Below are 24,526 nucleotides of genomic sequence, written 5' to 3'. Positions count from 1 at the left end.
TACAGGCCCCAGGTCCCACAGGCAGCGGCAGCATTGGGGCCACAGATACATGCTTCCATGAACTAAAGATGACAGTGTACAGGTGCTTCAATCAGTGCTCAGGGTGCAGGCAATGACATTGTTAATACATTAAAATGAATGGATGGGCAAGTTCTGAAGTACAAGATTATGGCCAAACAGTTCACTTTAAATCACTCATGTTTCCATAATTCATTAGTTTAAGTATGGTGCTTTCCTTGATTTATTAAGAGCTAAGAATAAAGGTTGTAGGTTGGGGCTTTTTGATCCAATTTCTGTTGCTAAGTGTTTAATGGGGGCCATGCACACATTGACGACATTAATACATATGCAATATGTGACAATGCATAACACTATCGTTACGGTGAATCGCAACAGGAAGTGCCAGTCCAATTTCCCAAGGGGCAGGACTTCAACATAAATCAATGCAAACACTTCAAAACATGGGAAAAATTATTTTTTGAGTGATTTACGTATAGAAAAACAGGTGCAATGTTCAATTGCTCGGCCAAAATCCCTACTCCATTTCAAGGTACACTGTAACAATCTAGTTTTGATTTGTGCATTTTGTTTTTCTTTTCGTTGTCTACTGAGAAGGCCTCAGTTTGTTTTAGTCTTGGTCTGCTTACGCAGTACGGCCAGTGGAACATGTGGTGCAAAAAAATTGTGAGTGGGCAGACACAGTCTTCCTGTCTCCTGTTGCAGATGTTGGATATTAAAGGCAGCTATCCACACGCGTGCACTGGTGTACATAAATACTCATATGCATGTGTTCATGTAATCAGCCCCTTGTGACGCTCTCTAACTTTCATAAGCCCATAAAACTTCTAACACTGGAAAGGAGGAGGAAATAATGCTCTCTGTTCTACCATTACAAGCGCAAAAATGAACTCTATACTACTTTAAACAGACTGACAACTGTGCTAAAATAATAAAATCTTAATGCGTAAACCAGTGACATAAAATAATACCAGCTGTGATATACAGTACCCTTCTCTGAAACTCAACAGGTTGGGAGTGGGGGCATGAAAGAAAGATAACTTCAGGTTTGTAGGTAAACGTTGGCTTGGAAATCCCAGCAGTTCTGGACAGTACTTTCACGCATGCGTTCAAATGCCAGACTTGCTGAAAAGATATGAATTGTTGAACCTGCCAGTTCACCGTGCCACTGAACACCACACAGAGTCCAGCAACGGAGTTCCATCTTGCTGAGGGTCCCAAGCATCTGATCTCAGATCCTTCCACAGAGGATACCTAGCAGAGAATCAGAGACCCTGCTGATTTCAATGGGGATTGTAGGGCTGTGAGTAAGAAAGCAAAGAACAAAGTATGTTCTTTTGGGGGTTTTAATCACATTTTAATTTATCATCCCTAAAAACTTAATTTTTTTAAATTATTTACTTTAAGGATTATAACGTCAGAGACATTTAGATACACTTACAGTTTGACAGCCAGTAAGTCAGGGGCAGGCTTTTGCCAGCTGTTAAAGATTTCAGAGATTCCTTAGGGGTGTAACTGCCCAAGTGTACTGCTGGAGGCTCTGTTGTCCAGGGCACTCGAGGCCAGGAAGACAGGCCCTCCACATATGGACCAGGTCATTAGGCAACAACTGAAGACAGCGAGATCTAGCCCGAAAGTTAACATTGGTACCTTTAGAACTGATATTTGGCACAGCTCGATAAGAATGAATCTCTCCGTAGTTGTTCTCCTCAATCAGAACATTGAAAATCATGGAGAGGAAACAAAAAGAAAATTTTGTCTATGCCCCCTTTGTGCTAGAAGATATCAAGAGACAGGATGTAACAGGCAAACTGTATTGAGTACAACAACCCAACACTGCTATTAGAACTCAGTAGGAGCAGTAAACACACATACTTGACAACCTCTTATTATCTCTGTGCAAGACTACTCTACCCTCATAAACAATTTCAATTTCTGTTTGGAATGACTGCAATATTGGTTGTATTTGTGAAATGCCTCACATTCCTTTTCCATCACTTAAAACATGTTTCCTCCTCCTGTTGACATGTACAGCAAACAAAAATGCGTACATGCTGTTTATTCTTCCAACTTTCTACATTTATCCAGAGCAAAAAATATTGTACCAAACAACACAAACATTCTAGTCCATAAACATATGACTCTTAGCAGTTAGAGTTTGTAGATAGTGCTCTTAAACAACTCTCGAGTAGATGAGATTTTTTCACAGATATTTTTATTTTTCCCTTTTGATACAAGTCGAGGAGGAAGGACATGAGCATCAAGTAGAGACAGCACCAAACCTACAGCGATACCATAAACTTTTATCTGGACTTCTCAGTGAGGCTCTGAGTAGTTTATGTTGGCTTCTGTCACAAGGGAGAGGGGAAATTGAAGGATTAGTCAGTCTGCAGTGCTCTTGGTACATTGTCTGGTAACAAATCACTAACTAGTTTTGATGTAGGTGTCAAAGCAGGTTTAGTTGACAGCTCTCTCAATTGAATCATGCGTCAGCAAAGAGACAACAAAATGTCTTAGCTTCAGATATATTTTCCCTTGTGAGAGTTTCTTTAAATATTCAGGTGAAACTATATATTTTTAATATATGTTTGTAATTTCTCTGCCTTTGATTTTAACAGAAGCATTTACCATGCATAGGTAATGACTCTACTGTGGTGCAAGTGGCAAAACAGTTCGCAGATTCTGCCTCACAGCTCCAGCGATCCGGGTTCGATCTTGACCCTGAGTACTGTCTATGAGGAGCTTGCACCTCCTCCCTGTGCTGTGTGGTTTCTCCCCACATCCAAAGACATGCAGGTCAGTTAGATCTAATTGGCTGCGAAACTTGTCCCTGAAGTAGGTGAGTGGCAGAAGAATGGGAAAGGAGGGAGTATATGGGAAGTGAGAGGAAAGATGGGATTAGTTTAGATGGGTGTTGATTGTCAGCACAGACGCAGTGGAGGAAGGGCCTGTTTCCGTGATGAATGATTTTCTGTGACAATATAACATCAATCCGACTTTTTTTTCGAGTTATCCTATGAAATAATTACAAGGATGTTTCTTTTCAAGGAAATAACATTATGACCATGATACATTTCCATTATTCATGTGAACCACAGTATTCAAGAAACATTGAAGAAAACAAATATATTCCACCCTTTACCTCAGTTTATCTGCGATGAATAAACCCGCCGTTCAAGCAGCAGAGAAGCAAACACCCTGATAACTTGACGTGTGCTGAGACAACGGAAAAGGCAGTCAAAATCCCACATGCTCCAACCGGGAGTCCATGGGACGACGAAGCTCGATCACCTGAAACAATAAAGCCAGTGGTCAGAGTGAAGAGGTCCAGGGTCCTGAAGTGCAGGGTCCTGAAGAGTCATTCAGCACAGAAACAAGCCTTTGGTCTGTGCCGACCAACAAATACCCATTTACACTATTCCCGTCTTATTCTCCCCTCATTCCTATCAACATCATCCCCTGCTCACCTACACACTGGGGCAATTTGCAGTGACCAATTAAACTACTAACCCACATGTTTCTCCAGGATGTGGAAGATAATCTGAGTCCCGGGAAACGCACCATGGAGAATGTACAAAACTCCACACAGACAGCACCAGGGGTCAGGATTGAACCTGGGTCACTGAGAACTAGTGAGAGAAGGCACAATGGCATAGCTAGCGGAGATGCTACCTCACAAAGGAATACAAAATAGAAGACACAGGAATTAGACTCTCTGTAATGCTTTTGTGGAAACAAAATGCTAATATCACAAATAAGTGCAATAAGAGAGCTGCTACAGTAGGGGTGAGACAAATACGATAGTGGTGTTTAAGAGGCCTTTAGATAGACACATGAATATGCAGGGAATGGAGGATATGGACCATGTGCAGATGGAAGAGATGTAATTAATTTGGCAGTGTTTGGCACAGACATCGTGGGCCAAAGGGCCTGTTCCTGTGCTGTTCTGTTTCTATATAAGACATAACTGAAATATTCTTCACCACACTAAAATAAGGTAAAGTTCAGAAATGTATGTTTAAAAGATTGTATGACATTCCTCTCTTCACCATTTAACACAGGGATTGAAATATAGAATATCCATTCAAACATTTGTTCACTCATATTGCCAATAGTAATTTTCAGTCAATTTTAGCTTATAAGGACTATATACAGAAACTGTATTACAATATTCAAGAATCCAAAGGTTGATTGAGTTCGATCCATTGAGTTCATAGGGAACCAGATGGAATAACGATTATTATAATCTTGCTCCTTGTTACCATGCTTTAGAAATGATTGTCATAATGGCAAATACACCATGAAAGCCAACAGCTGAATATTAACCCTCTAATTTGATTAGTTTTTTTTCATTGTCTTTAATTGACATGTCAGACAATTGACTCTTATTTAGAGTTAGATCATGTAATTAGATTTAGGAAGCATTTTGCTCCCGTGGCACTACAGGAACAATGTTAATCATTGCTACAGAGGAGCTGAATGCATATGATACTGTATACTTTCAGGTTCTAAATCACCATCATCAGAACACAATCAATGAAATGGAGAATACAATTTTTAAATATAGTTACACAAGGAATAGCACATTTCTGGCAACAAGTTAAGAAAGTTATTTAGACTCCCAGTTTTACTGCTATTTAAAAAATACAGCTTTCTTTTCATGATTGTGAATAATAGACATCTTGTTTGAATTATTGTCTTATGATCCACAGCCAGCTCAGTTTTGCAACCAAACTTTGATATAAATGCACTTACGTAGATCTTTAGACAATAATGAGTGCTTTGAGATTTTTGTGTCTCTCAAAGATTATCTTAAAGATTTAACTCAGTGTAGAATATTCAATAAATTTGCTGGTATGCAAAGATGTATCCACTGCTGGCTGCTCATAAACCTTTGCTCTAATTTTTAATCTCTGTTGGACTATACATGAATAGGCCATTAACAGAGGATCACACACCTCATTTCCAGCTCCTGGTAGAAATGTCTTGACTTTTATAGTCCTTCCAGGTGCAGGAAAAGGCGACTCCATGAGACTCCTCATGAACGATAGGACCAGAGCAGCAGAAATCCCACGCCGCCTCTCCACTTCATCCAGAATCTGGTTTAAAAAAAAAACATGAATTTCTTGATATACTATTTTCTCAGCACAAAAAAATCTTTTAATGATATTTTAATTGCCAAGCACATTCAATTGAATTAGTAAGCTCTTGGAATATTTAAATAAACAAACTGTGTTGGTGGTTGTTGAACCCACTGACACATTTAAGATATAGCCGATGGGAAAAGCTTTGATTGATGTCATTGAAACAAACTACTACTAAGCACATGAGGCCACAAGCAACATGGGTCTCAAGTACTGATGCTGGTCTTAACTAATAGATTGAGACTTTCATCAGACTTAATTAAAGGGTCTGCCCAAGCTTGGGCCACTGTCATGGTGTCTGAGGCATTCAGCTTCCTTCAGGTTTGTTCCTTTCTTTCTGCCATCCCTTCCCTGCTGATATCCTCTCCTATCATCACCTCACCTGCCCCCCACCCCCCTCCCACCCCACATCCCCTCCTGGATCACCTACTCAATACCCTACTAATTATCTCTCATACTTACCCAATCATCTCCTAACCCAAAATGTTTCCAAATCTTCTCCACTATATCAACTCTAGCTCCATTCACCACACTATTACTCCCAAGCATCCTCTCCAGATGCCCACTACACATGTCCCTTCCCCAGAATATCCCATCTGATCACCTCCCAATCTGCTACTCAATACACTTTCAGTATGATCCCCCACCTTCCCCCCCCCCCCAACCTGCAACAATGGGAGATGGTGCAAAGAGTTTCTTGCTCAACTGCTTATATAAGGAATTTCTGCCTCGCATAATACCTTGAGTCTCATACACAAAGAACTTTACTTCACATCCTGCAGGCTCCACTAAAGACTGGCACTTTTAACCTGCATTTTACTGCACATTCCAGTTCCTAGATCTTAAAATGAAACAGAAAAGGACGAATAATAATTGTAAGGTTTATACCATAAAGAATCAAGCCACAGTGGGGATTAAGCAAGGAAAAAGGGAGTGAAAGAGTGTATGAGATTAAATTAATCTAAAAGGGAAATAGAGGTTTTTTAAAACAACTGGATAGTAAAATGTTAGTAAGGTGAGTGGCAGGGGAAGGGGGTGGTGGGCTTTGTGCCCAGGAACAGCTATGGTCTTACTAAATGGCTAAGCAGGCTTGAAGGGCCATTTGGCCTACTTATGCTTCTAATTTGTAATTTTGGAATTCTTTTAAACTGAAGGCAGGTTCCCAAAGAGAATTGGAAAAATATTTGGTTTGGGGAGAGGGGAGGTGGTGGCGAGCAATGACACTATGGGGATTGGGATCACTTAGATAGTTAAGACCAAAGAGCTGGCACAGACATGATAGTTACGTCAACCTTTGTTGGACACCATCTGGATTGCTGTGTTCAGCTTTGGTTACTGCTCTTCAGGAAGGATAGATTGAAGACATCAGTGATTAAAGGGCTAAATTATGAGCTCAGGTGGCAGATACTTATTTCCTAGAGCTTAGTCAGAGAATGGTTGGTCTATCTGAAAATGTTTAAAATGATTGAGGAATTCAAAGAGATATAGAGAAAATATTTACATCCATTGGGAGCTCAGAACATTGGGATACAATCTTAAAATTTCCATTAAGACAGGAAGTAAATATATATTTTCCACACATGGATCATAATCATCACTGTCACAAAAGGGTATAGATACTGGGTCAATTGAAACTTTTGACACCATGATCAATAGGTGAAACATCAATAGATGTTTCTTCCGTAAGATGTATTAAGAATATGGATCAAAGATGGGTAAGTAAAGTTAAGGCTGAGGTCAACAATGCATTTAAAATACCATTAGAGGTCTGAATATGATCTGTGCCACTTCAATTGTTTCATTATTGTGGCCTCGTTCAGGCAAATGACAACAGCACATGTGTTGTCATTTGTTATTTATTTCATTATAGGTTTTTAAATCCTGAGTATAGGTAAGCAACAGACATGTAACAAAAGTTCTCCTGTACATTCAAAATACCTTAAAATGCTGAAGTGCTGCAAATTAATGTGTGAATGAAAAACATCTAGGTCAGCAAATTGATTCGCTTTCTGCTGACATTCTGGTACCTACTGACAGAAAGGTCAAAAATCTTTAAAGTGCTTTAAAAAACCTTAAAATATCGTGCCTATTTCTTGTCTAGGTAAAAGAGATATTGTATGAGGCTTTTACACATACTTACTCAATTTGATTTATCTGCCTGGTGGACATGTGGTTTTTCTTTTACTTTACTCCAAGTGTTGTTTAGACACATAGAAGAGCTTGTAATGTTGGAGTAAACAATGAAATTAACATGATTCATTGGCTGCTGTTTGACTGTGGTTAACTACTTGGCTTTAAAAAACACTGTCCAAATTTTAGAAGTCCACAGTGTCCTAAAAGTGGTTATGTGGCAGAGTACATGAAGATATGAGTTTGTTACAGGTACAATCTTTCACCATGTTTTGTTTTATCACCTCTGAAATTAGAATGTCCTCTGCTCGTGTTATTGTACATCATTCACCTGCCTTTTTCAAATGGCTAACCTTGGAGTTTAGCTGCCAACCTGCACTTGATCAGCTAGTTGTTAGCTCTTTCTCTTTTACATGTTAGCATTTAATCACAACAAAAACTTAGAGAAAAGTGGCTTCAAATTATTCGATGTACAGAGGGCAACTCCACCTAAATAATGAAGAAGCAACAGTCAACCCCATCCTTCTGAAATAAATTCATTTTGCAAATCTCTTTCCTTCTCTCACCATTTTCTTGGTCTCCCACCCCTTTCTTTTCCAACCTCTTGCTTCCTCTTTTAGACTCACAGAGTCATGGAGAAATACAGCATTGAAACACACCCTTTGGCCCACCGTGCCCACACTGGTCATCCACTACCCATTTACATTAATCCCTTTCTTTTATTCTCCCCACATTCTCATCAAACTCCTCCCCAACCCCTGCCCCTCTCCCCCCCCCCCATCCAGATTCTACCACACACTGACCACATACAGTGACCAATCCACCTACCAACCCACCTGTCCTTGGGATGTGGGAGGAAATTGGAGCACCAGGAGGAAATCCAATGTGGTCACAGGAAGAACATGCAAGCTCCATGCAGACAGCACCCGAGGTCAGGATTGAACCTGGCTGTCTGGCACTTTTTCTGATCCTCTGATGTTTCATCCTCGCTCTTTCAGCCTTCCTTCGTGAATCCAATTGGCAAAGTGACACCACAAGTCCCACTTAATGCTTACAATGTTGTCCAATTGAGAGCTGATCATCAAATCCTAGCAGGGGATTATGTTGTCACTGCGCAAATAATGGAAACTATGTGCAGGAATGGTGGAATTCAGCTTTCTACTAAAATAAGCTGGCATATTAATTCTCTTATTAACACTACTACTGACTCTTCCCTTTGCACAGGAAACTGGACAGAATCATGAACCATCATCCTCAAGCTCTGTTTAAAAAACAAATCCTGGAATCCTGTAATAAAAATGGAATTTGACTTATTCAGTCACCATATACGAGAGACCATGATTAAAACCAGATGGAACTGTGGAATTTGATCTGCAAAATACTAGTTTAACAAACTCCCAGGACCTCAGGCAATGAAAACAAACTTCACTTGTTCAATCACCGTTAACCAGTGGCCCTGTTTATAAATTAAGTGAATGGAATCACAGTCCAATTAATGATTAGTTAGTGTAAGAAGTTTTGACCAGAGTTCAGCTGATTAGCTTTGAAAGAAAGGTAGAATGCTGTGTGTGAAGATTCATGTTAATCTGCCAAACACAAAGCATTTCTCACTTCATGCTAAATAGCACAGGGTGGACATCATGATGATTCATCGCCAATGTATAATCTTAGAGTCATAGAGAAAAACAGGCCCTTTGGCCCATCATGTCCATGCCAACCATCAATTACTTATCCTAGAGATCCCAGTATGTAGCTCACGCTGAGTGCAGCTTTGTGTTGGCTGTGGTGACTGGCATCTTCTGCCGTTATCAGTCACCAATCCACTACCCACACTAATGGTTCACAGCAAAAAAATAATTCAAATCTACAATTTCATATGGTTAAATATTATTCTCTTCTGACAATGGACTGAATCATGCTGGATTCACCCCACCACCTGCAGCTTCCACCCGCCCCATGTACCTAGGTTGGATGCAGACCACTAACCCAGGTACACGTTAATACCCCAAACCTCACAGTCAGATAGTCAGGCCCCAGTGGTAAATGGGCACTGGGTGGCCTTCTGCTGAGAGCTTCTTCCCAGTCACCCTGACAACCAGTGAGAAGAGGCAATGCTGCAGAAGGGCCTCTCCTTTCTGAACTGGTAAACAATTTTAATTGTTTCAAAATTATATTTCATTTATGCAATTTACTGAGTAATTCAATAAGTAAATTTTTAAATTGTATATAAAACAATGAAATGAAGTGAAAACACATTTAAACATTACCATTATTTGAATAGTTTAAATTAAGTGTTAAAGTAAATAACACCCTATCTTCATTCTCTCAATCCCCAGGTCAGGAATCTCTATTCAAATGAGCAGGGTCCCCCACTGAGTGCCAGGACCGGCTAGTACAGGATTTGCAGAGGCAGGATCCCAGTTGTACAGTCTGTCTGTCATTGAATCCTACATGGGGTAGAGTGACCGATGCACTGGCCTCTTGTCACTCAACTCCCCATGGGCTTACAACACTGCGGAATGTACTCAATTGAGAGCAATTTTCTTCACAACCACTTGCAAAAATTAGCCCACAGGATCTAATAAAATTCAAATCTGAGCTATGAGAGCATTTCTCATTGACAGAACCTCTTACACATTTTAAAACCTTTTATTTTAGTTCAGATGTTGGAGCTTACTCATCTGAGGGACAGAAAGTTTCAGTTTTTCCAATCAATGGCAGTCAATGCTCTCCATTCAGCTATTGTCACATGCCTGTGTTTAGGATTTCCAGCAATTGTGTAATCCTCATTTCACATTTCCAGCACTGTTTTTCATCTCCCTCTATTTACACTCCTCCAGAAAAATTAGCTATGATTCATAAGCATTCATCACCCTCTCCAACACAACATCAACAGCATTTCTTCACCAATCTTGGTCTCTACCCAGTCACAATGTCTTTTGTTTCTCTCCACCCCTCTCCCTTTCTGCAACTTAAACACATTGTTTTCTTCACTTTATCAGTTCTAATGAAAGGCCACCAAACCAAAATGTTTCTCTCTGCACAGATGCTGCTTGACCTGCTGAGTATCTGCTGCACTTTCTTTCAGATTTCCAGCTTCTAAGCTTTTTTTTGCTTTTCAAGTGATGTGACCAAGCTGCCTAAAGAGCGACTCATCCTGAGGAACTCTGAAGTAAGGTATTCTAAATCTCTTCCAAAACGTATTAAGCATTTACAGTGAGGGAGTTAAAGACTGGAGCCAGCTTGTAAAAATAAGATAGAAGCTAAAACATATTTATAATTTAATATTTATACTTTGATACATGGTTATAAATAATTTGTAAAAACTTAACATTAATACCAAATCATCAACTCTTTGCTGATGACATTTCTGAAATCTCCAATAGTACCAGGACATTACTGACTGCAACTTCTGTTTTTCCTCATGTTTAACTGCCAATACCATAAGTTGTCATCAATTACACAGTGTAATGACAGTATCACCATGATTACTTCCACAAATTCTAGGCCAGTTTCCTATGGATTTCTGCAGACAGTTTCAATTAGAGTTTAAAACCTCCTGACAACATGGAGAATCAGGCCCTAATTAGATGGCAGAATTTTTGAGCAATGCTCCAGCCCTCCTCAGTAATTTAGATCTCCTAAATCTGCTGTACCTGAACATGAACTCTCCAATTTCCCTGTTTCTCCACATTAGTGAACCTCATTCTCTGTGTATTCAAACCCATGCAAATATTTAAGAAGTCCTGCAAATATTTATGCAATGGTAAGTGAAGTAGTAAAAATTACTTTAAACACAGTCATAACGGAAAGAAAGAAATATTTGGAAAATACAAATAAGGAGCAGAAGTAGGCCTCTCAATTCATTAAACCTACTCCACCATTGCATAAGATCTGATTATAACTCAACTGAATCACGTTAAGAATATTCGATCAGAGAGTAACATACAAGAGATAAATGATGCCTTTTGCATTATTTTATAAAAATCTTTAGAAATGGAAGTTGTACCAAAAATCTGGGAGGAAGGGGAAATGTGAGGGTTGGCAAATGTTAACCAATGTTGAAAAAACACAAGAGGGCTTCACATGGAAATTAGTCTCATTTTAGTTCTGAGAAGGCTGAGGACTGGGTTTTCTTCTTCTGTATCCTCTGGCCTGCAATTTGTGTCGCTTAAAGTGAATGGGCACAAAAATGTGGGTGGGAACATACAGATGGAACAAAGTCAGGCCTGTGACTCTACAATACTCGACGTCACACCAGATGAAAAGCACAGACTAATAAGGATTAGATAGCAGGAATTTACAACCATTAGACTATGTTAGTTGAATTCTCTGAAAAAGCTGTGCTATGTAGATCAAAGAAATTCAATGAATTTTGTTAACGTGGATTTTTAAGGGGTGTCTGATAAAAAGCCACATTAATGACTTGTTATATAATGAACATGACATTTATACAAGCAAGGAGTAGGTGTAAATTGGTGCATTATTAGATTAAGAGGAATGTGCCTAGTGATTAAAATTAGAATTAGAAATCAAGACTTGCAATAGAAAAATGGAGACTTTTATATACAGAGCATTAAGAGCATATGAAATGCTTAATCCTATGTGTCTTCTGTGGCTGAGCACATTATCATTTGAAAAGGAATAAAAATAGAAATACTAGAAACACTCAGCAGGTTAGGCAGCATCTGTGGGAAGGAAAACTGAGTTAACATTTCAGGTTGAAAACCCCTCCATCAGAACTGGGATAGAGATGTGAACAAGATACTTTTAGGTTGCAGAAAAAGTGGGGAGGGATGGGCAGGACAAAGGGAATATCTCTGATAGGATTGTTGTGGGACTAAATTGCAGAGGTGGATGGGTTAATGGGGGCAGAAAGAGACTATCAGGACCAAACCAGCATGTTAATGCAAAGGCTTCCAATTTGAAAATGTGCACTACACTGTTAACAAGTACCTACATTCTGGGTTTCTGACTCTGAAACTAATTATTAATACCAACAATATCCAAGTCCCAGTGTTATTGAATCATTATCCACAGTCATCAGTCCACTGCATTTGAGAAATATATTTCACTTATCAAAGGGTGTCACTGAACTACCATAACCATAAGGCTCCGTAATATTATATAGGGGGCCTCCAGGAAACTGAGATGCGAGGATATAAATATTTCACACATTCAAACCACAACTCTGCATGGTTAGATTGGCATGACTCTTCCTATTTTTGGAAGTATTGACAGTGAAACGGTGCGTATGCTTCTGGTTCGAAAGTTGGGAAAAGTGTTTCATTTGAATTTATGCAACGCAAATGCTGTCTTTTTTAAGTCTGCTCAATCATTTGCATCTAAAACCCCAAAACAATTTAACTGGTCCCTTAAAAGCTGTACACCACTACATAGTGACCTCCTTGTAGTTTCAAAGGTTCAAAATTTCTGTTCAGACATGATTGCTATTCCTGAAGTCATAATCTTTAATCTGGTTCAATTTCAAACCACAGAATTTTTAGCTCATAATGATTTCAGAGGAAGCTTGTACAAGGTTCTTGTAATAAGATTTGAAATCAAGCCAACAGGGTTTGATTAGATGCAGGTTCTTTTGAGGAAGAAATGTGAAAAAGCAATATTTCAGAAGGGGCTTCACAATGTGATTGCATGTTTGGAAAAAAAACCTAAAATCATACATGAGGACACACCAAGGCAACATGATGAGATTCACAGCTACAAAGCTAAAGCTAAGTGCAGACACTCTGAAATATCTTTCCATAAAGGACGGTCAACAGTTGGAAAAGTTTTCCAGGACTAAGCTGAGGCTATAACGCAACAGCCAGGAGTTTGTATTCTGGAAAGGTGAAATTAAAATGAGCCAAAAGTTCTGCGTACAACCAACCCATGCAGTTATTTTTTGGTAATAACAGAAATAAAAAGAAATCTTAGAATAAGTAGATGAGCATGGGTATCTTTTTAGAGGGGAATGAATCTGTGACTCAAGGTTAAATTATTTAGAGAAACCGTTTCAGTTTCAGTATTTTCAGTAAGAGAACAGAGGTAGTGAGAACTCTTTAGCAACTGTTATAATCTGTCAAGAGTTGGCTTTTCTTTTCATCACTTTTTCTCTCATCTGATCTGTTCCTTCTATTTCAATCATTCTCTCCCAAATGGAATGGGTAGAAAAATATCTTAACCCAGTACTAACCAACTTAAAATCAATAGGTTAACCTTGTTGTTAAGATTATGGTAACTGGAAAATCGAGACCATCAAATTCTCTTTGGCATCAGTCATCAAAATTATCGAGCTAACGACAAGAAATCTACTAAGCAACAGTTTGTTGAACAAATTCTCTACTTCCTTAAGTGCGGCTTTGTTCGCCAAAGTATAATTCATCAGTGGCTTTGCCCAAATTTGTAGGATTTTTTTTCTGTTTCCTTAAATTAAGCTCTGGCCTCAAATTCAAATTTATCAGTGGCTTTGCCCAGAATCAAAGTTTGCTTCTACAACTAATGGCAAATAGTCAGGATATGATATGATATATATTTATTAGTCACATGTACATCGAAACACACTGTGAAATGCATCTTTTGCGTAGAGTGTTCTGGGGGTATCCTGCAAATGTCACCATGCTTCCAGCACCTACACAGCGATACAGACCTTTTAAATAAAAATGTGCATGAAGGCAGTGGGAAACTCTCACTGTGTTGGGGTTCAGCAGTTAAGATACAGTATGTATGTCCCATATACTTTATAAAGCACAGTGGTCAGAGAAATGGCATCAGTGCCAATATCAGAGTGGGAGGAGTTCAACAGTTGTGGAGTGGGAGGGGGCAGGTTAAAGCAGACAGCTGTTCTGCCACTAAATAACATTCAGTTAGTATCAGTTGCACTAATTGCTCTTTCCATATTTCTGTCTCCTCCCCATGGCAAAGTATTGTGGAAAACATGAATATGTCTAAGCCATTAGAGATCATAATATGGTGTCAAGACAGATGAATAATGTTACTTAACAGCCCACATTAGGAATGAATGTGCCTCAGTTATGTTGATGGCCAGATAGATTAAATTGTCAGCATTAGGTTAATGATGATTATTATCTTTATCTTCTGTTTATTTTTATTTCCAACTTAGCAACTACATAAACATTGTGAGGGTACACCTTAGCATCTAAATTCTGGAGTACAATAAGATGGTACAATAAGAGTTTAACGAAATGAAGAAATCTTGGCCTTCTGTTACAGTAGCATATCTGAGAAGCTCCATAATTAACTTCCGTTTTTAATAAGATAAGATTTCTTTATTAGTCACAGGTACATCGAAACACACAGTGAAATACATCTTTTGTGTAGAGTGTTCTGGGGGCAGCCTGCAAGTGTCGCCGCACTTCTGGCACCAACATAGCATAGCCACAACTTCCTAACCCGTACGTCTTTGGAATGTGAGAGGAAACCGGAGCACCCGGAGGAAACCCACGCAAACACGGGGAGAACATACAAGCTCCTTTCAGATAGTGGCCAGAATTGAACCCAGGTCACTGGTGCTGCAATAGCGGTACGCTAACCGCTACACTACCATGCCTGCCCTGTATAATACCAGTATGAATGATGGTAATACCAGTCATTACCATCAAATATATTCATTCATAAAGTTGAAAGGAAATCATAATGGTGTGTGAAGCACTACAAATATTTAGCTTTGGAATCCAATTCGTGGAAATGTGTGGTAAGATGCTTACTGTGTGTAAGATAACTTAAATAATTTATAAAATCTCCATACTGGTATAATGAATACAGCACCTCCCTTATAGGCTGATACTGAATGATAAGCTTTAACTCTTTCATACTTTGCCCATGGCTCCCGTCAGGCATCTGGGTATTGTTGCATAGCATGTCCATGACATGAATCATGCTGTCACCAGAAACGAGTTGGCATGATCAAGTAATGTATGCACTACCTTGACAATTCAGAAAAAAAAGCTTTGCATTAGTGTCCTAGGTGGATATCCAGATTGGTTTGCTGCATGGTCCATAATTTTGTCATCATGAGGGCAAAGTATGAAAGGGTTAGAGCTTATCATTCAACACTGGTGCTTCACTGCGAAGAGAAGCTTCTTGCTGCATCTTACCTGGTTTTACCCCAAACGTTAGTGATTAATGGCACAAGAAATGGATGCGTTCCATTTTCTCAGCATTAGCACCATGCTGATTAACACAAAATTTGCAATTTGTTTCACTCACATATCATTTTTCCTCAGCCAATTGCTAATTTACATCATGCAACACTTCAAACATGTATTGTGCCAAAGACTGCCATCACTAATGCAAAATCCTGTGCGCTTGCCTATTTGCTGCTAAACCTATTTCGAATCAAGCCAACATTATTTTTACAATGCTTTCAATAAATTTCCTTTTGATACATTTTTGCCATCTGTTTCCATGATGTTGATAATGTTGGTGTTTAATCCACTACAATTAAGAGCCCTTTCCATCACCACTTACAACTGAGACCAAAGCTTTGTACATTCTTGGCTGCATGCAGCACCGGATATTCAGTTGTTAAGGATGAAAGGTTCAGCCATTACCCCTTTCAGCAGGGGCTACTTTGCCCCACAGCTGCAATTCAACTTCAAATGGGAAATCTTGGGCAGTTTTCCAAACATACAACTGAAACTTCTGATGGTTTTTCCACTTTAAAACATTAGTCAGAGGAACACTGACTTGGTAAATTAAAGCCATCATGTGTTTTGTCTACCAAATGAAGTTAATGGATTGCTGCACCATTTGTGGGAAAACCTTATTTCCAGGATGAATGATGGGGAAGAGCCACTTGGATAAATATATTCCTAGAACAATCAAGCATAAAAGTACTTAACACTGGCAAGTAAAAAACAGTGATCCCACCAGGTAGAAGGGAATGGGGAGATTGTTTAGGAAGAGAATAGACACATTCCTATGAGGGAAAAGAATCTGAGACATGCTTACAGTACAGGAGGCCATTCAGCCCCTTCTGCTTGTACTGGCACTTTGAATGAGCTGCTATATTTATTTCAACATCCCTACTTAGAGTCAAAGAGTAATGCAGCATGAAAACAGGCCCTTTGGTCCAACTCATTGATGCCAACAATGGTGCCTGCTAAGCTAGTCCCATTTGCCTGCGATTGGCCAATAACCCTCTAAACCCCTCTTATCTATGTACATCTGAATGTCTTTTAAATATTGTTGTTGTACCTGCCTCAACCACTTTCTCTGGCAGCTCTTTCCATATACACACTGCCCTCTGTGTGAAGAAGTTGCCCCTCAGATCCCTTTTAAACCTTTCACTTCACCTTAAACCTATGCCCTCTAGTTTTTAGTTCCCCTTCCCTGCGAAAAAGACTGTGCGTTCAACCTATCTGTACCCTATCTTGATTTTATACACCTCTATAAGGTCACCCCTCAATCTCCTACGTTCCAAGGAGATTGCCCAACCTCTCCCTATAACTTAGGCCCTCGAGACTTTACGAGGCAACATCCTCGTAAATCTTACCCCCACACCTCCCCCTCCTTCCACCACTTGTTTACTACATTTCGTTCATAACCATCATCCTCATTCCTGCCGAACTCACTTATACATTTATTTATGGAATCAGCTTCCACCACATTTTCAGGTAACTTTCTGAGTCAAAATAAATTTCCATTAGCTTTCCTTTTAGATTGCTGCTTTTGAAGTTTTGACTTGCTTGCCAGAGGAAATAGCTTTTCTCTTCCTGTTCTGTTAAAACCTCCCATCAGCTTGAGAATCTGAAGGTCACGTCTTAAGACTTCCCTGTTCAAGGAAAAAGAGTCCTAACGATTCCTGCCCTCCTTCCTAACTTAAATCCCTTATCCCTGGTAGAGCACTTCTACCAAGAGATGAAGGGAGGAAGGGGTTAGATAGTCTTAAGCGAGGTTTAAAGGTTGGCACAACATGGTGGGCCGAAGGGCCTGTATTGTGCTGTATTGTTCTATGGTTCTATCCTTTCCTTAAGTATAATGCTGAGAACTGTCCACAGTGTAACAGCAGAGTACAATTAAACGAAATTTCAAAAAGTCATCTCTCTCCACATGGCTGTCCTTCAGGATTGAGGATGACTTCCTTCCACTCCAGTTCTCTGGGTTCTGAAGCAGATGATGAGGCCAACATAGGATCTGCAGACTCAGCCACAAGTGGCGCAGGTGGTGCTTGGTGGCACAGGTGGATAGGTAGTTTGCCTCATCCACAAGTTACCCTTGGCTTCTGTGTACTCCTGACGAATAGACTCAAGGTTCTCCTTGCAAGGTCATCCTTCCATATTTGAGATATTGGGCCAGATAGTCCTATGAGCCAATGAGGACGTTACACTTTTTCAAGGAGACTTTGAGGACATCCATGAATCTTCTCCTCTTTCTATGAGAGATTAGAGTATATATTATGGAGGTCTGGTGTCAGGCAAACAATATTGCCTGCCTGTATGATACAACTGAATGTAATTAGGGCCTAGGAGAGATTGCCAACATTGGCTCCCTCATCTTGCCAGTGAATTTGGAAGATTTTGTGGAGAAAGCATTGGTGATATTTCTCCAGTCATTTGAGACACCTGCTATAGATAGTCCATGATTCAGAAATGTACAGAGGTGCAAAGATAACCACTTTGTTCCAGGTTGAAGCCCTTGACCTTGAAACTTTCGTTTCCTCTGATGGCCACGTGTGATGGTGTTTTTCATCATCAATGTCGGCCTTCATTGAAAAATCTCCTATGATATAGAAAGTTGATAACATTTTCTAGGGTCACACTAGGGTCTAGGGTCTAAGGGTGGACTTTTACTGTTGGAGGGCTGAGTTATACAGCAGGGGGAGGTTGGTACAGGGCTGATATTTTATGGATTTTCATGTAGAATGCATTCCCACATCTCCTCATTGATGATAATGACAAAGAGCTTGGCCTCTGAACTGTGTATGCAAATATTGTCTGTGCATTGCAGCTCAATGAATGAGGTTGTGGTGATCTAGGTTCTGCAGTGGAGGCTATGTAAATTGAGCAGTTCCCCATTAATCCGAAAGGTTCGCTCCACACTAGCAAGATATTTGTTAGAGGTAATGTGATTGAAAGTAAGGTGTAGAAGGCAGGGTTGTCAATTCACAGGCACTCACAGTGTTAATGGTGAACAGGGAGCTGTTCTGTTCAGATGCACCCTTAAACTGGGATGAGTCCACTGTCCTGGTGAACAGGTAGGGGTACTTTCTAAATCTGAACAGAAAAGTCATTGTAGACCAGTGTAGTGAGTTGGGGGCAATTAAATAAAAGACATTTTATTAGTGCCAATAGAACATTAAAGACCAGAGCCACATCAGGGAAAAGGCTTATTAAAATGAAAAGAGTTACATCTGAATGTATTATGATTCGTAACATAATATAGATATTAATGATGCAGCAGGAACAAATAGTTTGATCTAATATTGATGCATGGCAATGTTGTGACCACATTTAGGAACTAAATATTCCAGAATACATAACTGTTAGCAAAAATAAATAAAATAGAAAGGGAGATGGGTCAGCCCTAATCTTAAAAGGAGTAAACAGACCATATTCTAGCCTGGAAAATGAACTTGTGGACAGCTGCATACATACTGATTCTTCTTAGAAATAACAGGGGCCGAATTTAAAGGCCCCCTAACACTAAATGGGTGGCTGATGATTGACACGGACTCGATGGGCCAAAGGGCCTGCTCCTGTGCTGTATTTCTCTATGATTCTATGACTTTTTCTATGTCTATGTAATGATAGTTCAAGTCAGAGCAGAACTCAGGAAATGAGAAACCTAACTGGCAAAAGTAACTTGGAGGACAAATTCATGGGATACTCTCAAGACATTTTTCTGGAATAATATGTTGAGTAATCAAATAGGGAAAAGGTTATCTTAGATCTAGTATCATGTAACTAAATCTAGTAATCTAGTATTGGAGGCCTGGGGCAGATCAGCCATGGTCATATTGGGTGGCAGGACAAGTTTGAGGGGCTGTTTCCCTTTCTCTTCCCAATTTCTACAACTCTTCCTCATTTTTTCTCACCCCCTCCAACTCCATTTCCCAGCCTTGCCTCTGCTGTTAATTCTGGTCCCAGACTGCTCTTCCCCTTTGCTGTTCCAGATTCTGGTCTTACCTCCAGCCTCCTGTCTGCTTTCTGGTCTCTAATTTCTCCCAGTAGAACCTTGATTTTATCCATCCCCTGCAAATGAAATCTCTTCTTCACTGCTCTCAGACTGCAACCTCATATATACCCACCCAACAGCAAGCCAGCCTTTCAAAATGACAGTCCGTGGCCCGGAAACAGAAAAAAATCAGGTGCTGCCAAGACTGGCAAGGAAACTTCTTCAGGGTCTCGAAACTTCTTCAGGGTCTCCCAACTTCAAAACAGCCACCAAATGTGCACAAAACCCCCACTCCACTGCTCCCTTCCCATTAACATCCTACCCAAAACATTTGCTATTGCTTATTTACCATCATATCTTTTGACCTAATTTTCTAATGTATCTCAGCCACATACACATGTAATTTGTCTGAAGCCTGATTTCAGACTTAATCACATCACTCTCAAAATTAATGTGAAATTCTATCACATGATGATCACCAATAAACCTCCGCCCCTAACTTCCCAAAGGATACTTTACTCTGATGTTATTCTTAAATCCAACTTGTTGCAAGAACACAAGAAAACTGGAGCAAGAGGAGAACACCTGCCCTCTCAAGTCTGGTGGTGGGGGGGATCATGGGAGGAGATCAGAAGGATGAGGGGAGATCTAAAGCGTGGAAAGGAGATAGAAAGGGTTGGGAGTTATCAGGGGTTAGCAGAGGTGAATGAATAGGTCAATGGAATGGCTGTTACCTGCTAGATTCAGCAATTCTGCTGTCCTTTTAGTTGCTAGCTTCCTCAAGGCCTGCAAAACTCCATCATCCAGGGTTAAAATTAAGAAGATGAATAAATATGAGGCAGGGGCCCATATTATAATATTTAGCTTGGCAATCCTACCAAGTTTCTTGTTTGCACACACTTCAGCCACACTTCTGTTGAAGCCAGAAGTGGGCAGGTTGGAGTCAGGTTTCAGATGTTTAACCTAAATCTGCCCATTCTTCAGGATCAACACCCCACACCGCAGCCCCCCCCCCCCCACTACCACCACCCACCCTCTTCTTGTCTATCTTCAATGGTAGAACAAATAGGATTGTAAATTGTGCAGAACCATGAATCTAAAGAGAGCGAAATGCTTGAAGTCGTTAATATTTAAGAAGGAAGAGGTATTTGAGAAAGCAAAAGAAATTAGAATCTGGCAAAATGCCCAAGAGCTGCAGTGTGGCATTTTAAAGGGGTGGTTGCAGATCTGTGGATGCATGAGTTTTGATTACCTGAAATTTCAAAGAATCTAGAACTGTCCCAATGGAATGGATAATTCTTGGTTCTGCTATTTAGGGAAAGAGCAAACAGCAAGCTATAAAGCAGTTAACTTGACAACAGTGGGAAAATGCCAGCTTATACTATTAAGTTTGTGATATCAGCACATTTAGAAAACTGCAGTATGATTAGGCAGCATCAGCGTAGTGTTATGAAAGGGAAATCATGCTTGACAAATTTATCAAGCTTTTTTGAGGCTGTAATTAGGGCAAATGGGTTTCCAAACAGCACTCAATTTCACATGATAAAACTGCTGTGATATAAAATAGCATGAGATTGGGTAATACTTTAACAAGTTTTGAAGATTCATAAATGGAGAGAAAACTGAGCAGGAAAAGGTATTCTTGGGATGACAGATATACTGGAGGAATGCTGCAAGGATCAATTTGATGAAGGAAAGTAAGTTGCGAGGCGGGTGCAAAGACTAAAAAGGGATAGAGACCAGTTAGGCCATAAGGAAACATCATCATGTCCACTCTGGCAAGCAGAATTGGAAACTAGAATATTTTCTGAAATATAAGAAACCAATAAAGGTTGGTATGTGGAAGATTTGGGGTCATTATATGCCAATCACAGCAACTTAAATGCAGGTCCAGCAAATAACGAGGAAGACAAATAGTATGCTAGACTTTAGTGCCAGGAAACCTAAGGAAAAAGTTAAGGAAGTCTTGTACAATTTCATGGATGCTTGGTGTGGCTACATATGGAGTACAGTTTTGACCCCCTTACCCAAGGAATGATATCTTTTAATAGAGATGGTGCAACATAGGTTCACGAGATGGATTCCAGGGATAGAAGGGCTATCTTATGAGGAGCTATTGCATAGACTAACCTCAGAAGTAAGTTTAAAGAGGACATTGAGACTTAGAAGATCCTTCAGATTCTGACAGATACTGAAGAGTTGTTTTCCTTGGCTTGAGTATCTGTTACTAGAGACCATAGTTTCAGGATAAGGGGTCAACTGTTCCTATCAGCACTTCCCAGCTTTACTCCTTGAAGTTTCAGCATACATGTGCCTAAGTTTCTGATCTGCTGGATGCCAATGAAAGAGGCGCTGTGCTGGAGCAGAGCTCTCCTGGAGAACTGTAAAGCTGAACCTGAGCAGGCCTAAAAACACTTTCTACTCATTTTGTTCTCGTTTTTGGTGGACGTGATGGTAACTGTGGGAACAAAGTGAGATGAATGAGCCTAGGGACTGTGCCTCACCAGTTCTCTAAGCCGTTCAGGAGGCACTGGCCACTATGGTCAGAAAGCCCTTGTGCAGTGCAGGCCCTGCAGATTAGCTGTGGACCAGACACTCCTGGGAAGAGTGTGCTTTGGGCATGCAGTTAGGAACAGTCTGCTTCCAATGGGATGCGACGGGTGAGTTTGGGTGGCCCAATGATTGTCAGAACATTCGTTGTAATATTGTCAATCCTTCAGTCTCCCAGTAATACTTCAGCATTCAAAGTCCTCCAGCATTACTTGCACTTTCAGTGAGGACTAATAGGGTGTGGCCAATCCCTCTGTGTCTTCTCACTTTGCTTCTTTCAGCAACTTAGGATAAAATCCATTCATAATAGGTAATTTACTAACTTTCAATAATATTATTTTTCTATATTTTCTCTATCACTACTGGCCTGCTCATAACCTCTTTTAGTGTAATCTTCACATTACTCCTTTTGATGACTTTAATAAGCCCATCTTTTTCCTCACTAATTACTTTCTATTATACATTTATGAAATGTTTTAGGGTCCAGTCAAATGTTGCCCACTAATTAATGCTCCTCCCTAACTTTCCTCCATAATCTTTCTTTAAATTAATTTAATCTTGTAGCTAACATTTGTCATAACATTTAAAATAAAATGGCAAAAAATTTATTTCCTTTGTCCCCCACAGCACACAGGTTTGAATACTCTTAACTTGTCTTTTCAAAGGAATATCTCTGGTTTGTACACGAACTGTAGTTTCCCTGAACATCCCTCCACACTGAATGACTGCTTTAACCTGCAACTGCCTTTTCCAATCTAGCTCCGTCCTTAATAACTGGAATTAGCTATTGAGCATCTTTACGTTTGACATTTTCTGGTCTTGTTCCAAAATGAATTTAAGCCAAAAATTATTTTTGAGGCTTTCATACACTAACAATCCAATTGGCCCTATTTCATTTTCCAAAAGCAGGTTTAACACTACTTCCTCTGTTATTAGACTGGAAATGAATTGATCAACAATGCTTCCCTGCATACCTTCCTATTCTTCTACCGATCTATATTATGGTAATTAAAATGTCCTAATATTACAACTTTATTTAATGACAAAGTTGTTCATCCATCTCCTGCACACTGATTGAAGATCCATATATTTAAAAATTGCACCAATGTAACAGCTCCCCTTCTGTTTCTCAAATCAAGTAAATTATCCTAAAACCATCATTGTATATCCTTTCCACTTAAAACTGAAAATGCAACCTCAATCAATACTGCCATGTCCGATCCTTGATTCCTTCCCTTTCATTCCTGAATGCTAGGTAAGCCTATTTCTAGCTTAAAAACCTATTTATGACATTGTTTATGTCATGTCTCTGTTAATAAAACTATATCATAATCCTTTGCAACAAATTGTACCTGCAGTTCACCCACCTTACTTACCAGACAATTACCACTCTCAACTTCCTTGCCACAGGACCCAAGTGGCCAAAACAGATCTATGCCAAATTTCCCAATTTGCTCATTACTGCATCAGGAGGTCACCCAGGAAGCGTACTCATGAAGAAATGATTGTATCTACTTGGATTTCATCGAGTTACAGGTGGTACCTTGTGGACTGGGAATTGCAGACAGCATTCATGTGCCTTGAAGGACTTCCCTTGGTAACCCAGATATCAACCAGAAAGGCTTCCACTCACTCAATATGCAAGTGGTTGTGAATCAACCAAAGAATTAACAGGAGCCCACACTGCCCAGAGACCTAGATCCTGGGAACAAGATCAACTCTCTATTCATCTGGCTCCTTACACCAGCGCGCTCTCCAACCACAGCAGCTGAGCACAGATACAATGAGAGCTATGCAAGTACCAGCTGGAAAACACCAATGATATCCTTCCTCAAGATGAAATCCATTGCCTATATCGGAGCAAGGATACCCTGCAGCACAAGCCTAAACTAAAAACAGAAAATGCTGGAAATACTCAGCAGGTCAGGCCATATCTGTGGAAGAGAAACAAATTTAACGTTTCAGGTCAAAGACCCCAGTGAAGGGTTCTACGAAGGATCTTTGACCTGAAATGTACATTCTGTTTCTCTTCCCGCAGATGCAGCCTGACCTGCTGAGTATTTCCAGTATCTGCAGTTTCTTTTTTGATTTTCACTGCAGTACAAGCCAAACGATTGTGGAGACTTCAATGTCATGTACTGTACGCTGCACAACCTAGCCAACTGAAGGCAACACCTGGAGCTCGAAGGTGACGAAGCAGAGCCGAGAGGGCAGCTGGAGCAAGAGAAGCAGGAAAAAGGTAGCAACCAAAGAGAAGTCCCTGCTCATCTCCCAGCTGAACAGAGGGGGCAGGCATTGTTGACATGGACCTGCATGGATTCCTTGATTGAGAAATGTTTCTTGTAAGGAGCCAGTACAACTATAGAGCCCAAACAAACCAAGTGACCCTCTCCCTGCTAGAATGGGAATCAACAACGCTACAACAATAATCAGGCAGGGAACCCCAGATGACACTTAATAGTTCCTCACATGTTGCTTTGCAAGTCAAAGAGCACTGGTTATAAAACATCAATAAGTTAATCCCTGATTTAATTATCGAAGTGGCTCAC

The 24,526-nt window shown here is 40.0% G+C and overlaps 1 protein-coding gene across 1 annotated transcript in view; it reads right to left on the bottom strand.

The window, feature by feature from the left end:
* The window catches only part of dennd2b (DENN domain containing 2B), a 336,468-nt gene that overhangs the window by 46,863 nt on the left and 265,079 nt on the right, over window positions 1-24,526 (bottom strand). The window contains 4 exon segments of the mRNA XM_052028910.1: window positions 3,161-3,182; window positions 3,185-3,263; window positions 3,265-3,309; window positions 4,977-5,117. Coding sequence (XP_051884870.1) covers window positions 3,161-3,182; window positions 3,185-3,263; window positions 3,265-3,309; window positions 4,977-5,117 — 287 coding nt within the window.

Source organism: Pristis pectinata, chromosome 14, assembly GCF_009764475.1.
Source record: "Pristis pectinata isolate sPriPec2 chromosome 14, sPriPec2.1.pri, whole genome shotgun sequence".
In the NCBI taxonomy this organism is placed as follows: domain Eukaryota; kingdom Metazoa; phylum Chordata; class Chondrichthyes; order Rhinopristiformes; family Pristidae; genus Pristis; species Pristis pectinata.
Note: the sequence above shows the minus strand (reverse complement) of the source record. Positions and strands in the feature narration are given on the sequence as shown.